This window comes from Adelges cooleyi, unplaced genomic scaffold (genome assembly GCF_023614345.1).
Source record: "Adelges cooleyi isolate 19-005CV unplaced genomic scaffold, UGA_ACOO_1.1 ACOO_flye_CR_arks_rails_tigmint_CR_PRNA_381, whole genome shotgun sequence".
NCBI lineage: Eukaryota > Metazoa > Arthropoda > Insecta > Hemiptera > Adelgidae > Adelges > Adelges cooleyi.
The window spans coordinates 1619541-1636504 of NW_026096058.1; the positions used below are offsets into that span (position 1 = coordinate 1619541).

Consider the following 16964-nt stretch of genomic DNA (forward strand, 5'->3'; position numbering starts at 1 on the left):
GTCCGGAGCCTGCCTGAACCGGGTTTTGCTACGACCACGACCACGGTCGCGGTATCGCGGTATTCAAGAAGATCCATGCGCGCGTGCGCCTACCTACTGTGTTGCGTATGTGTGTGCGCGAGAGATGCTAATGAGAAAACCAATTTTTTTTCTTCTTTCTTTCTTGTTCCACCGTCGACAAACGCTCCTGGATGTATAATATATTATTCTTTCCTGCATCGTCGTTGTTGTACTGTATTATTTATACTTGCGTCACACACCGGCCAAGGTCGTCTATGGTCGATCCGTGCACGTGTAATTTCTCTATACCTAACCGACCAAGTGCACATTACCCACACGCAAGCCCATACAGGTAGGCGCAACGGAATCGTCGGCGCGCATTAATGATCTCGCCAGTGTTTGTGTGTATTTTGTTTTGTATTTATTTTACCATTTTCGGTAGCCCCAATAAAATATAATTACCGCGGTGTTAATTACTCGGCGACGGTGCGTTTCCACGGCCGTCGTATTTTTTGCATTATTCATCGCAAGTGTGATATTGTCTCAATCACGTACCTACCTCCTTACACTATTTATATATGTATATTATATACTTAGAACTTATTAGTATTGGCGTCGTCGTGTGCGATGCGATGCGATGAGATAGAAGAAAAAAAAATAAACCACTGATTTAAAGAAATCGAAACCGAGTGCACGACTGTGTATTTGGGGGGGGGGGGCGTTTTAATAAGTTACAAGGAAACCAGAGTGCCCCTCTTCTCCTCCCCCGCAAGAGACGATTTTAAACTTATTAGAAATTTTTTTAAAATATCTGTCACAGTCGGTATTTATAAAATAGTAAAAGGGAACACGTTTTTTTAAAACCTCATCTATCGCGTGGAAGCTAATATTATAAGAAACAGACAAATTGTGTAGATCTTACCTTGAAAACAAATAAAGTCTATCCTTAGTAGTTAACGTTAATTTTAAATAAACATTTAACAATTTCATACAACAATATTTCACTCTTTACTCAACTCATCTTAACTGTTATCAACATGCTGTAATCATAAGCATTCGCTACAGTGAGTTTGATAACAGCATAGTATTCTATGATAACAAATATAATACAAATGGTGGTTGAAGAGGTACATTTTTAGGATTCGTAGGATTTCTTTCACGCTTTCTTATTTCAATTTTAAAATAGCAATGTTGTGAATTGCACAAATAAACAGAGAGTGGTCCCTTAGATTTTCGAAACGTATCCACGGCACACCCGGACCGTGTGCAAAAATCTGGGCTTCCATAGGTGGACTTATATACGGTTGCTTAGAGTTGTTCAAGAGGTTTTATCAATGGAAAAACCCTAGTCGTTGCAATTGTTATTTATAATACTAATTCGGTGAAAACCCGTTGTGGCCGGGTTGGCGGTCACGAAATTCCTTTTGGCCGACGTTCTTCCTCGTCGTACCCAACAACAACCTATAACCGTAAGATTTAATTACTTAGCGTTGTGTAAAGTATAGCCGTATACGATCGGTGTATTATAACAACGCCAACGACGGTACAATATAATACTTGGGTACATTATAATAACTTGTAAGGAAGTGTGTGTGCTTATCCGACGTCCTGCGGTGATGGTTTGTTTACATTGCACGTCAAGTCCTTGACAAGATCGATGTGGCCAACTGACAATTTTATCCCGATCGTACGCCTCATTGTTGCTGTGTGTGTGTTGATGGTTGTATATTATATTGTATTGTGAAAGAATAAGAAAAAAAAAACCAGAACAGACGTGCATATTATAATGTTTTACTATTATTATTATTATTATTATGGCGCGCACAACTATGGGAAAACGATAGGGAAACAAAACGCTTCGGGTGGCTATCGACGAGGAGATCTTCTAGGATAAAGATATACATTCGAATATGTCTTATTGCCGGTTCCCTATGGATCGCCCCTTTGTTTACAGCCTATAGACCGAGTTCAAAGTTCATGGCAACCAGTTGGCCCGTTTGGATGGCCGTTCTTTAGGCGGTATCAACACTTTCTTGGAGCCGTATGTCGGTGGTTTTGTAACAATGTATCCTTTTTGCTTTTTTGAATAGCTTCTCGAATCAGAATACAATTGCTGCTAGGTGTTGTTTTTTCGCGGAAAGAAACTACTACCATCGACGACTGCGGCAGTCATTACGGTGTTATGCGAACCCGACGATTGGATACAAATGCCGTTTTCTGATTTGCATTTAACGACCGCAAATACCGAGTTTCACCGTAATTATTCGAACCGATTCCGAAAAACGCACTCATTCTCTTGTGTGATTCATGTGTATCACAGGCCACAGGACGTGACAAAGGTACTGTCGCTGTGTTTGTTTATGTTGTGCACGAAAGACGTGTCGTTAAACCACAGATTAAACAAAAACCAGCTGATAGTGCGCATGTAAACTACAAATTCTCATAATCTCAGGTCAGTCTGACAACAAACAATGATCCAAAAAATAAATCCTTCTGTCGTACAGCGAGGTCAAAGAAATTTTATCAATCATCTGTAACGTATTATGACCATCGTTAATCAACTACTTGTTATCAGTTCGTAAACTGATAACAAGTTAACTGATAACGTTATCATTGCAAACAGTGTGCATAAATCTTTTGAAAATCCATTGTTTCACTATGAAGTGCTCTGTATTCTGGTTTTATTAAATCTGTGCTTAAACGCTCAATAATAATAATAATATGATTTATATGTATAGGCTGGTTAGGTATTATGAGGACCATATAGTTGCTTGTCGTGGACGCATAATAAACGCGGAAAGGGTCGATACGACCGTTAGACGGTAAGTCGTTGGCAAAGAATTTATAATCAATTTTTAACAATATATTCTTCGGTAATATAAATCTGACCTCAGCCGTTTAGTTATTATTATCATTACTTTAGCGCTCGCTTGTATTTTTATGATTTACCGCTCCTACGGCTAGAGTGTAACCTAGCCAGGTTAGACCTATAAGTGTATATATATACTATTTAAAAAGGTGAAGAAAGAGAGAGAGACCGTATCGGCCCCAATGTAATTATCCCGTCGGTTTTCCATCGGCTAATATACGAGAAAATCTGTAATCCAACACTGTACACACGATAAAGACCCACGAATCAGAATGTATAAATAATATATTATATTTATGATAGTCCGGCGAAAGTATTATTATCATTAAAAAAAAAAAGAAGAGTTTCCTTTCGCACTTTTGAGTTAATTTTTTTTAGTTTCGAAAAAAAAAATTATTTCAAGTGCGATTATTATTATTATATTATAGTTTCTAAACGCCGCCGTGTTTACGGTGCATTATCGTGATTATTATTTTGTATAAGTCTGCGGTCAGTATGGTGATGAATGATAATAATAATATATTATAATCATCAAGATATAATATATATTTAGTAGATATACATATATGGTACGCGCTAAGAACCGCAAAAACCGTACCTATAGTGTGTGTGTGCAAACCTTGTGATATATTCTATATAAGCCCGCACTTGAATAATGTATACACTCGAGTACTTGCCATAATAATAATATATTCTAATCGGGGTGCATTTAGCGGTCTTAATCTTGACTTAAATTGTTTGATTGCATACCTACTTTCCGGCACTGTCCATAACCGTTTGTCGCAGTGTACACTGTACAGGCAGGGCAAGATCATATTATGAACATTAACTGGAGTTAAAATAAATTCTATTTCATAAACCATATTATGTTTTAAATTGCATCAGTTGTTAAAAATGTATGAATAGTTTGATTTTGTTATCAATGTTTTGCATTAAAGTGGTGATAATGGTAATGTGCGTTATCATTTTATCATTTATTAAACCCTGTATGATAATGATATATTAACACCCTTCTGCTTATACCATTTATTCGATAACCATAAACCAGTATACTGGTATTAACCCGAATATAAAACACATGTTAATTTAACAAAAGTTAGTTTATTATGGTGGTAAATAATTCACCAAAAGATACCTAACGACAAGTTTGGTGCAACCGAGCATAAGTTTTCGAAAATTATTAAAATTATAAAAATTAAAGACAAAACTTTAGGATCACATTTCAATTGCCCTTTTTTCATAAGATAGGATTAGGATATTATACCTATATTTTTTTTTGCGGCCATTGGCGTTTGGCGTGTGAATATTTTGCAACGTTCACTAGGAGGTACACATATATGTATTTTTCACACAGGCGTTAAAGTCACCGGCGGCGCTTTATTGTATTAGATAATAATAATAATATATAGTTTAAGTCTATATAACTGTATAATATTGTTGTTTTACCGTCTTACTCGTTCGTGATCGAGACAATAGTACGCAATTACGCAATCCGACGCGTTATTTATTATCATTCAACATATAGATATAATAATGCTCATGATAATACGGTATATATGGCGTATATTGTGGTGCCAACAGAAGGAAAAGACAAGATGAGATTATAGATTTTAAATATATGGCGAGGTTGAACGAAGATGGGCGAAAAAGATCTCGTTTAAAATGTATATACCTACTGATATACCTATTCTGATAAGCCGCACAGTACACATAAAACAGAGTTGATTAAATCAGAGAGAGAGGACACCTACTATAATGACAATGTTTTTTAGTTGGAGGCCGCCATCTTCATCATTATTAATCCTAAAATGTAAAATGTAAAATTTATCATAAATCTATACACATAAATAATGTATGAAAATAATATTGTACTATATCCTATGCGTCTGTAGTATATGATACAGATCATAAACTAATGATCACAGTGCAAATAAAATTATATCACGAAATGTTATTTCACTCATATAACTGCTTGCAGTACGATGGTAACAAACTGATGAGTTTGTTAAAAAAAAACTTGTATGAAATAGATAAGACATTTTATCTCATAAAAGACGTCGTTAGTTTTTCTAAATTATTAATTTTATCTTTTATTTTTTTTTCAAATAATTTAACCAATTTTTTTTATTAGAAAAATATACAATTTATACAGTTAAAAATTAGTACAATATAGGAAAGATAATTAGCTGTGTATGGCGTGTCCATATAGATACTATCCACAATGATGGAACTCCAATGGCTAGGAAAAAGTGGTGATAACCAATCTTTTGATAGGTAAACAATTTCCTTCACAGCAAAAAAAACATACAGCTTTAAGTTAGAACTCAGGATACCTGGCACCCTTCACGTCCAAACTGGATGACACGAGACAGCTATTGAAATAGGTGGTTTATCCGTTTGTCAAAACTGTACACAGTTGATTTGTGCTTTTTGAAACGGATTTGTGGCAAAGACATAATATCGTGAAATAATTATATTGTATGTGGCAGCAGAACGGGCTTGTAGAGAGATAAGCTGTGTTATGACCGCTATCAGGAAATATTATGTGTTTTTTTTTTTTTGGTCGGAAACGTACAAAATTGCCATATAAACCGCTTGTAAGTGCGTATTATACCTATATGTGTGTATATAAATGTTTAGTATTATTTTTCGAGTGTACATGTACGTTCGTGCCGTACACACATTATATGTATATACCTATGCGTTCTCTCGCGGCCGCGGGTAAAAAACCAGTTAGAGGTCGGCTCGAAACAGATGGGTGTGACCCGGGCGACCGGGTGAACGAACTCCGCGCTCACGGGTCGGATGCAGGTCATGTTTGCCACGGGAGAGAAGAAATCAAAAGTACCGATAAATCCGCTAATTGCGCGTTGCATAACATAGAAAATAAAAATTATAAAAATTATTATACTTAAACCGTTCTCAGGAGAGGCGACGAGGGACCGTCGTAGATGAGATATTTTTCTTACACAGGAGCCGAGCAAAGATAACGGTACACGACCGATGCGATGACGACACCGCGTTAAAGTCTCTCCAATCTTACCTAAGCAGCTTGACGATATAGTATAATACAAGTAGTAGCCCAATAAAAAGCTCATTACACTAAACGAAAATGTCACCCAAATATATATCTTTTATCTGATACTTGCGTCGTGGACAGAATAGAAACATAATCGTCGGGTCCTAGTTGATAATTAGTTAAGTTATAATTATATTTAACAATTCAAAACTAAAAAAATATATTATATTATTATTCACGAAAAATCAATACAATACTATTGGTTTTTCTAAAGGAAATGATAACATATACTCATATCATACCTATATTTAAGTCATTGGCTCCCAAATTTTTTGTTATACTTGGTTTTGTGTTTTAAATTGAAGAAACGACCGAAAACTGAATCGGTTTTTACCAGTTTAGAGTTTAGTCTATTTTTGCAACACTACCGTTGTTATTCTTACCGAGTTTGGTCGTTTTCTACGGTTTGTCGGTTAAGTTCATATGCCCAAGTGGCTTTTTGTGTTGACTACCCGAACACGATATTATCATAATATAGAAACACAATTGAAATTTCACATTTCCACAGTTGCACACCGTCTCCCTTTGTACGGAGTCCTTCGTGTTTATTATTCGCCATTATTTTGTGTACAGCACACACACAGATAAAGCACGTTTCCTGTAATTACAGTGTTGTTTGGCGGCCCTTCAATAAATATGTTAATGAGTGCATACAAACATGTATGTATTCAAAAACAAACAAAAACCGTACACTATAGTTGTTGTTTTTTTTTCGCTCTATCAGCAAAGTCTATCCGTTAGGCTTCCATTAAAATAAATAATAATACAAAAAGAGCGGCGACTCGTGGCATCATCAGTGACGGCAAGTCCGCGTTTTGCCGATATATATTACAGTAACAATAATAATAGTAATAGTAATGATATGTAGACGATAACGTACCTACTACTAGTACTACTACTACTACTGTTGTCAGAAACGGGACAAAACAACAATAAAAAAAAATATGTTATATTACCCATTCGGTTGTATATTATAATAATATATACGTGGCCCAGATACTACACTCTGTGACACATATTATTATTATTATTACTATTATATCCTGTGGTTGCGCACCGGACCGCCATGCCATAGTAAAATTTTTATCCACAATTATTGACTTGTTGTCGTTATTATACAATAATATTATTAAATACATTTCACATAGAAAACTAATGATAATATTGTTATCACATAATCTTGCCCGTACTGTTATCAGGCCACTGATAAGAATTAACACGGAGAAGATCCTTATCACACAAAAACGAGGCGGCCATCTTCTTAAGACTACACCACGTCTACAATTTCATACATAATTTATAATAATCCATACGTTATTATAATTTGTCGTGTTTAGATATAATATACAATACTTAAATAGGTCATCACAAAATGGCTGTCACTTTTATGTTTACATTTAAAAGTGGCCCATCTGCTTTCATCAAAAATACTATAAATGACCAAACCGGAAGACTAGGTATTTTTAGGTGCCTGATTTTTTTACCCCCAACATTAGTGTATTGTGATACAATTATAGAGTAATAATACAAAGAGATGAACTAACATATACTAGATTGTATGCAATAGTGAAGTAAATAGTAGGACTAAAACCAGTATGGTCACACAAAGGAAAAAAGAGTCCACATTGTCAAGTGATTATTATGATAAACAATTTTTTTAACCCATATCTTAAAACATTTTTGTTTTTTCAAGATTACTATTTTTTTCCTTCTACTATAGCCACCCCTGGACACAATATACCGTATGTATGATAGTAAATAATGAAAATTGATGTATTTTTTATGTAAGCATATGTATAATTTCAACTTTTAGTGTAGACATCGTTTCAGTATAATGCTATTTTGATTCCTTGATTTGGAAAACACTGTTGTTGTTGGAGGGAATTAACTTTCTGACTTTCTGGTATTATCAATTTATAGTATTTGCTATCAACTATAATTCTATGCTATTATTGCGAACCGTGAAAAATGTGCAGGTATAAACCGCTATGGTATGATAATATTTTTAAGGTGTAGATGACATATTTTCGGTCTATACCTACTCTGTGGTCGTTAAACAATAACGACTCACGAAAATAATTAACCACTGTGATTTAGTTAATTCAATTTTAATTCGTTTGGTCGACGTTTTTATGAAATTATGTACATATATATATATATATATTATATATATATATATATGGTCATAATATTTTATATTGCCAGCTTAAGTACCTATACATAGGTTTGTGCGTGTGTGCTCACTGCAGGCCGTCCGGGACGAGCCAAATGTTTTTATAATGTATTTTTTTCTTACACTCGGATAGAGTAAGCTATGACGTTTACAATATTATATATGTTTTAGGTTAATGCGTTGCCCACTGCTGCCAAATTGACGGACTAAAAATGTATTAAACAACCAATTGAGGTTCTGCACACGATACCCTTTGACCCGGAACGTTACATTCAAAAGTCGTTAAGCTTAAACGGAAAAAAAACGCCTAGTCGGTCCGAATAAAATTAAGGTTTAACAATTTGGGACACAATACATTACTCTTGCAGGGAATAGTTGGCTCAACAAAACGTTTAGTTGACCGAACAAAATGTGTAGTTGCTGCTTTAAGTGAAAATGTATAAATTGTGTCCCTGTATCAACCATAATATTTTTGTTGGACCAACTATATGTATTTTTTTTCTCTGTTTAAACGTGCAAAGGTATATTGTTTAGATTTTTTCAACAAGTGTCCCTCTCCCCTCTCCGTCCATTAAGGTTCAAATGCTAATGTGCACTTGTATGTGAAATCCACCTCTGGTCGATTCCAAACAGACGGCTTGTCACCAGTCACTCGTATAGTAGTATAAAGTTTAGTTGAAAAAAAATTCCACTTTAGCGCAGGGCTTTGAACCCGAACGGTGTATTAGCGTTGTATATATAAGTTCTATGGTACTGGTTTTTGGAATATTGTTTTTTTTTTCTCCAAGATTTTGTCCGTCCAGTTCACAATGTATATGGTTTTATTCTAAAAATTACATTATTTTCTTTTCCAAGTTCAATATGGCATACTGAAATGGCCGCTTAGTATTTTATATTATAGGGGACTATTCTGGATTTACACTGAAAATAGCGCGTTTTGTATTTGCAGCCTAGATATTATTACGGTTGGTAGGTATACCAGGTATACCAGGTATACTATACCTATTCGGGTCAAGTGTATAATATATTCTATATATTATTTACTCGCCCGTGAGATCCCATGTTATGTTAAAGGCGATTTTTTACCATTACCGTATCGCGTTTTCTCTTTTTTTATATGAAAACGAAAACCGATCTCTCTGATTGAATATCATTTTTTTCCTCTTTTTTTTTTTTTAGACATTTTAACGTTTTTCCAGCATAATATTCCAGCATCGCGCATTGGACACGTGCAATTTCCAAGAGCCTATACAAATAACACTATAACCTATACCTTAGGTACTGCACACACTGTGGTAAAAAAAAAAAAAAAAAATTATGAATCATTACATTGTTGTTGGTTGCAGTGAATTTTGCTTTCACTCGCCATTGCCGCGGATGACACCGACCATAATATAATATATATGTGTATATATACAAGAGATGAGGTGAACGACACGGTTAACATTTTTTTTTCTCTCTTTCTTTTCTATACACGCTTAAGACTGAAGACTCGAAGAGAGTGCGAGGTGTTATTATAATATGGGTATGTTTTGTCACGACCAGAGTTGTATATATATATATTATTATATAGGCGCTACTGCTATGTATGATGCGCGCGTACGATGGGCCATAATTTTTTTATTGATTTTTTTTAATTTCGATATTCGGAAATTAGGCCGACAAAGAGGTTGGAAGTGGTGGAGTAGGTGGAAAAGGTTAATTTTTTTAAGATATGCGAGACGCCGCCTAAAGATATAGACAATATCCATACCGTACCAACTATGCTATTGTTGTATTCTCTACACGACGATTGATTAATCGTGTCGCGCTTATTGTTTAAGAAAAGAAATATATATATATATATATATAACCATTGTGCGGTGGTAGTATATATTATATACTCGACGGATCGACCCACCGACTTAAGTATTTAAAGTGTATAATATTATAATAATTGTGTATTATTATATTGTACAAATTGTGCCCGTTACACTTATATGGAGTGCACGTGAAAACAGAGTTCACTCTGGTGTGTGTTCCCAGTTCCTGTATATGTAAATCATGTTTAATTATCTGATTAACAAAAAAAAAAACCAACACTTACCTACTTTTTTTAGACCAACGCAGTGTGAAACTAATTTATTTCTAGTGGATAGACTTAAAGGGCAAGGTAAATCTGTCGCCTCTTGTATAGTACTAAAAAAAAACAAGTTACCATCCATTCTTGTTTCACCTATTAAAAACCTCAAAAGCGGTTTAAGAGCAATGCGATTTTTGTCTTGGTTATATAACAAAAATAATAATTTTGAACGATTAACCGAAACAGTGTGTGTTTGTTACAAAATATGATCAATAAAAAAAATATACACTAAAATAATAAACAAATTACACGGCTGATATGAATTATTAATCATTCGGTTATTCCAACGGCCGTGACTTGATAATATGTGTGTTGATCTTGGTATTGAAATAGCATGCTTGACTAACCCCCCAGGCATGAAATATAATAATAATTAATATTATCATCGTAACATAAAAAACTCAAAGTTTATATACCATCGAAACGTCGTTTCGATTGAAAAATTTAATGTACATTTTTTTTTTTTAAAGAAATTTCAAACTAGCGATTTATTTATTTGTTATTATGTAACCGTTATCACATCGACTATGGTCCGGTCTATTGTCTTTGGACTTGTGGTCGCCCATTTCTTTGAAGCGATGCTACTACATTCGCAGTGCTGTGCTGAGGACAAACGAGTAAATAATATTATTATTGAATAAAGAAATAAAAAAAAAACAAGTCTTATCCTCAATATGATTCATTGCTGCGGGACGACATAATATTACCTTATAACCTACCTAATTTTTTTTCATTTTTACTATGCACTATTGTACATGGGTAATAATAATATAGTATATTCTATTGTCGACCGTGGTTAATTCGTGAGATTATCGCGCATCGCTGGTTTACCAATAACAGTATTATAATATATTATATTATTTTTTATGTATATTGTAGAAAAAAATATAATATATACCTACAGTTCTGTCTCCGCCGAATATCTACTTACCTACTCCAGCTCGCTTGTATTATGATTTAGTCATGTTCATGGCCACGACAGTTTTTTTTTTTACTTTTTTTTGCTAGGGGAAAAAACATAAGAAATACATGAAAAAAAAAAAAAAAATGTTATTATATTATCGTTATAATTTTTTTTTTCTCTCTCTCTAAACGTTTTAGCATAGAATCACTATTTATCCTACTTGACTCGGCCTATTAGTTTAATAGTCATAGAGAATAAAAAAAAATCTGCTCAACGTTTATATTATTATTTATTTAGTATTATACACGAGCACAAGGTGACCGAGTTGCGACTAAGAATAACACACAGTATCATATTGCAGTTTTTCTTTCTTTTTATTTATTGGGGTTTTTTTTTTACATATCCGACTAGTTTGTGACAAGGTTGGACGAGACGTTTATGCATTAGTTTTGCATCACTATTTTTGTACTATTATTATTCGTGTGGATGATGATAAAAATGCATTTTTTTTTTTTTTTACCATTTGTAGTAAACAACAGTGCCTGTTTGTCTCTGGAATAGCTGTCAATTATACTGCAATACTTCTGCATAACGCAAACCGTACGTTATATAATATTATATAAATTACTAGTTGTGTTCACCGGTTGATGGTAACCTCGAAAATCGCACAAATTGCGCGTTTCGAACAGACTAAATTGGTGTAGGTATTTATTTCGAATAAGGTCGAACATTATTGTGTTTTTTTTTTTTTTTTTTTACTCTGTTTAATTGATCGATATTACTATTTTCCAACAGTACCTATACATTGTATTTTATTGGCCGTTTGCATTAAAATTCTGCCGTTATTATACAGTGGACTATTTTATTACAATAATTATTTTAACCCCGTTTAGGGTTGGTTTTCACAAGTACCGGATGACGTACACACATTAACCTTGTTGTAGTATTTCATCATATTATAGTTGATTAGACTAGACATGTATACCTGTATACATTTGTTTTATCACTATATAATATCTAATTTGACGGTAATTATTATTATCGTATTATAACCTCGATGGCATGATGTCAATAGGGTCTACGTTAATATTATTTTATACCATTTATTATTAGGCCGTCATGACCTCATCCAATGCATAAAACTTAGGCTATCACTTAGAATATTTTCCATCTAAATCGACAAACAGCATTATAATATTGCTATAGTCCACCTAGCAGTTTCGCCCCATCATTGTGTATTCGGGGAAAAAACCCCACTAATAAAGTTTACAAGTTAAATATTTTATTATAACTTGGAATCAAAAATATTGTCGTTAAAAAGACAAATCATACTTTAGCAGCCCTCCTAACTTGAATGTCACTTTAATGTCCTATTTTACATTTGTTTTTTTATAATTATTATCATTGTCATGTTAGTATTTACCAAGTTATAGATGTTACGCTTATAGTCGATACTGCTGGAAATTTGTAAAAAGTATTTTTTAAACAATTTTTTAATTTTATAAATAAAATGTAGTATTTTTGTCTTCAAAAAGTTCTTAACAACTATGAAATCAAGTCATTTGTTATGTAAATAAATATAGGTATATAAATATATTTTTAAAATAACTTTTTTTTTTTTAATGTCGTATAGGTATTTTATTAAGTTTAGTGGCGTAACTAAGGAGTAATATGATAAAATTGTTCATACTTAAGATCTATAAATTATATATTATATATATATATATATTATATTTATATTTATTATATATATATATATATATATATATTTATATACTAATATTAAATAGGCATTAACACATTTAGTTAGTGCACTTCTTTTTACATTTATTAAACCGGGTCCCCTTTTCTTAGGTGGCTTTGGGCTAAATTTCTCTTAGCCCTAAAAGGGGGGGAGAAGGTTCTAGCCCCAAAATCCGGATCTGGGCATGTAGATTAGAGTTTAACTAACGAAAACTCGAGTATTTTCTGAATATAATATATTATGGCGAAGTAGGTATATTATTTTGATGTTCACATCGACGATGCCAATTAGTGTGTACACGGCCCTTATGTGCACCGTATAACGGTGTCAAAGGCCCGGTGGGTCATTGTGAGCTCGTTTATTGTAATACATGTGTGTGTGTGTGTGTATGTACATTAAAAATATTATTATTATTATGTGTCGGTCGAGTACGTGGGCCGTAAGTCAATTCGCGAACGACCCGATTTCCTCGCAAAATGCGGGCAAATAATACAATTTTTTTTTTTTTTAATATTACTACTTGTACTATATTATGTACCTTCACGACATTCGAGTTCGGGTTTATTGCCATTGTTATTAACGTCCAATCGTTATTAGAGAATTACCAATATGACACCGGATCCGTCAAACGGAAATAACAATAATAGGTACCGATGGACAAATACATATTATAATAATATTATTCAATTAACGAAGTTCAGACCTTTTAAAAAAAACTCTTAAAGCTCCCTCGGAATTTCAGTTTACTTGGCAGCAGGCCGTGCCTGATTGGTTGCTGACATTTTTTTTTTTTTAGAGCTTAAACAACAAGTTTAGAAAGATTTTGAACACCGGGGCTGGGCTGTAAAATATTATTATATTATATTATAATCAACAAAAATAGTAATACGACATGTGTACACCTCTACAATGTACATAATATTATTATATTGTACCTGCCTACCTACTAATTATTGCGGTCACGTCCCCCGGGCTGTGTGTGTCGGTCGTCACAACTGCGGGTCAATGGTTCGTAAACCTATAGTCTAAGTACACACACTCACACAAACCGTTATAGTAAAAAAAAAACCACGTCTAAACCCTTTACCTCTGACGGATGTAGTGTAAAATGTGTGAATAGGCCGAAATAGAAACCGGTATGATCCGAAAATCAAATTGCTCACTAAACAAATAGCGGGCGCTACTTGATTTTTAGCTAAAGCAACAACAGCTATACGTTTAGTGGGGCCAGCTACATTTTTAGATGGACCGACTGAGTATTAGTAGATTTGTTTGTTTTTTGTCGAGGCTTACACAAAAAAATAAGACATACTCGTTAAGAAAGCCTTCGGTGTCCGGGATATGCACTATACAATGGGGAACTTGTTAGTTTTTGATATTGATCACAACTCTGTGTGTTTTCAAACAAACCGACAACGGTTGACCGTCAAAAATCTTATAACATAAGACACTGTGAGTCGAAGATTTCAGCCTACTCACGTCCAAACGGTTGGTGTCGCCAAAATGTGATGATTTATGCTCAACTACAACTAATAAATGATAAAAACAATAAATATCGAAAAACTGTTGTGACAACGTTTTCTTTTAAAAAGGTGGTATTTTTCAATTAATTTGCCGTCTCGATTATTTTTTTTTTTAACCTATCAAATTGCACTTCATTGAAGATTTACAACGTAGTGTAGGGCTCTTGTTCATAAATAATTAATTAAAGGCGGTGATCAAGTGGCGGCGCATTTATTTTAAGCACAAATTAACAGTGTTGGTAACGTTATCTATCCTTCTGCGATGAAATACGTTCACTTGTCGTTCCTATAAAATAATAAAAAGAACTACTTCCAATACTTTGTTTATTCTCTAAGACAATAATTGTTTCATCTACTTGTTTCTTTTTCCATAGCCAGAATCAAAAATTATAAACTATAATCAAGATAGTTTACTATAGTTTTGGAACGTATTACGGTCTAGTCGTTTGTTTTCTTTGAAATTATTATGTTTTTTTAATTTTTTTTTTATAAGCTAGACAGTGTTTTTCAGACTATACTGCGGTCACGCTTGGCTTTTAATTAAATTATAAGTAATTGTAAAATTCCTGATTCGCTTGTGAAAAAATTAAAATATTTCTCAGGTCATTAAACGTAGAATTATATAACCAAACAAACTATCCTAACCTAACTAGTTTAGATTTAATACAATACAATTAGTGTAGGAACGCGTTTTTGTGAAAATTGATTTTTTTTGTAAATTAATTGCCATTTGTGTCAAGTAGGCAAACTGATTTCTTATTCTTTCTGGTAGGAATTTATTACTATTGAAAAGACAAAATTTCCGAATTTGTTTGGTTCCTGGCAAAACTATAGAATAATTCCACGAATCCGTCGTGGTCTATAAGTCGGTGTGTTAAAAAATATAAAATATGCAAAATAATATAATAATATTTTTACTACCGAAAGACATGTTATACTGAAGAAAAACATACAGGTGCCGTTGCTGCTCGTCTCGACGGTGGCCGGTCTATTGTCGAACGTGGATTTGTCTGACCGATTAGGCGCATGATAATATGCATATTATTATTATTCGTACATATATTATAATATAATATAATAATATATAGGACGACACGAGGATTGTGTTGTGGATACCGTGAACGGATTTATTTTTTTGCTAGTTTGTTGATTTTGTTCCGGCATGAAATATGTGTGTCAGAAAAACTTCAGGTGGCTTTTCGGGTCGGTTTACAAGTGGATATTTTTAAACAGCAGCGATAGCACAACGACAGCTGTCAATAGCGTTGATACAAAGGAATAGCTAAAATAATTGCAAAAATAAGACATGTCCATAATGGCCAAACATTGTTTGGCCATCCACCTTTAACCCTTAAGCTGGCACAGGCTAATTTTTTAACAGCAAAAAATAAAATAATAGTACTTTTTAGAACGGTCGTGGAAAGTTTTATAAATAAGACGTGTATATCTTTAAAGATACAATATAAATTTATGGGTTAACAAAAGAATCCTCTCGATAATTTTCTGACTGTAGATTAACTGACTATATATTATCACAGATTAGATAATTTTGTTGTATCTAATCTGTGATACTATTATGAAATTTTATGCCCAAGACTGTGGTCACACTGATTTATTTTGTTTCATGGTTTTTGTTTACACATGCCAATTGAGGAACTACCCGTTTTAATAATATAGTCTGTGCTTTTGATTTGTTTGATCGCGTCTGGTTTTTTGTCTAATCTGCGGTAACATCATTATTAACATAATATTAACATAGTTTTTTTTTGTTTTGTTCAGTTACAGTTCCGGAAACGACAACGTCCTCCGTTCCCGTGGCTTCGACATGCGGTCCTGGCATGTTTCGGTGTTCCGACGGCAAGTGCATACCGTTAGACTTGCTGTGCAATATGCAAAAAGATTGCGACCGGGGAGAGGACGAGTTTCAAAGTTGCCGTGAGTAGACATTTTTTTATGGTTAAACATTTTTTAGTAAAACACTCAAAAGGGTGTCACGCGTAAAAAGTTTAAAAAATCACAACAGTGTGGTGACCACTTTGAATAATTTTTTAATAATGAGTTACTGAACGCTGCACAGTATAATAATTGTAATCAACTGTACAGATTAGCGTGATCATGTTAATGGCCGATAAGTTATGTGTTTTGTAGTACCACACGGTTGCAGTAGTAAAACAAAAATCAAAAATATATGTACCAAAGAAATGCGATTTCGTCGTACTGGTCACACTGCAGCTCGCCTTTTTGCTTACTTCATTGTATTTTACTCATTGTAAACAATATTGAAAATTTCATATTTTTCGGTGAGTTCTAATCAAACAAATAGTATGTAGGTTACCATTTAGGCTTTGACTTTTCATAGGGGCTCAACACATAAGGGGTGGAGTTATTTCGTTGAAAAATATATCAAATTCGGGCTGACTAATAACTTTATAAAGTATGAAAAAGAATAATTTTAAAAAGCCTAGGTAATATCTTTTAAGATTTTGACAGGATCATAGATAACCAATCGCTAATATAATATATTATATGTGCTATCTATATATTATAATG

General features: G+C 33.5%; 1 protein-coding gene across 1 annotated transcript in view; it reads left to right on the forward strand.

The window, feature by feature from the left end:
- LOC126841428 (low-density lipoprotein receptor-related protein 2) overlaps nucleotides 1-16964 on the forward strand; it is a 61986-nt gene that overhangs the window by 21213 nt on the left and 23809 nt on the right. The window contains exon 2 of the mRNA XM_050577908.1: nucleotides 16194-16349. Coding sequence (XP_050433865.1) covers nucleotides 16194-16349 — 156 coding nt within the window. The remainder of the gene's footprint in view (nucleotides 1-16193; nucleotides 16350-16964) is intronic.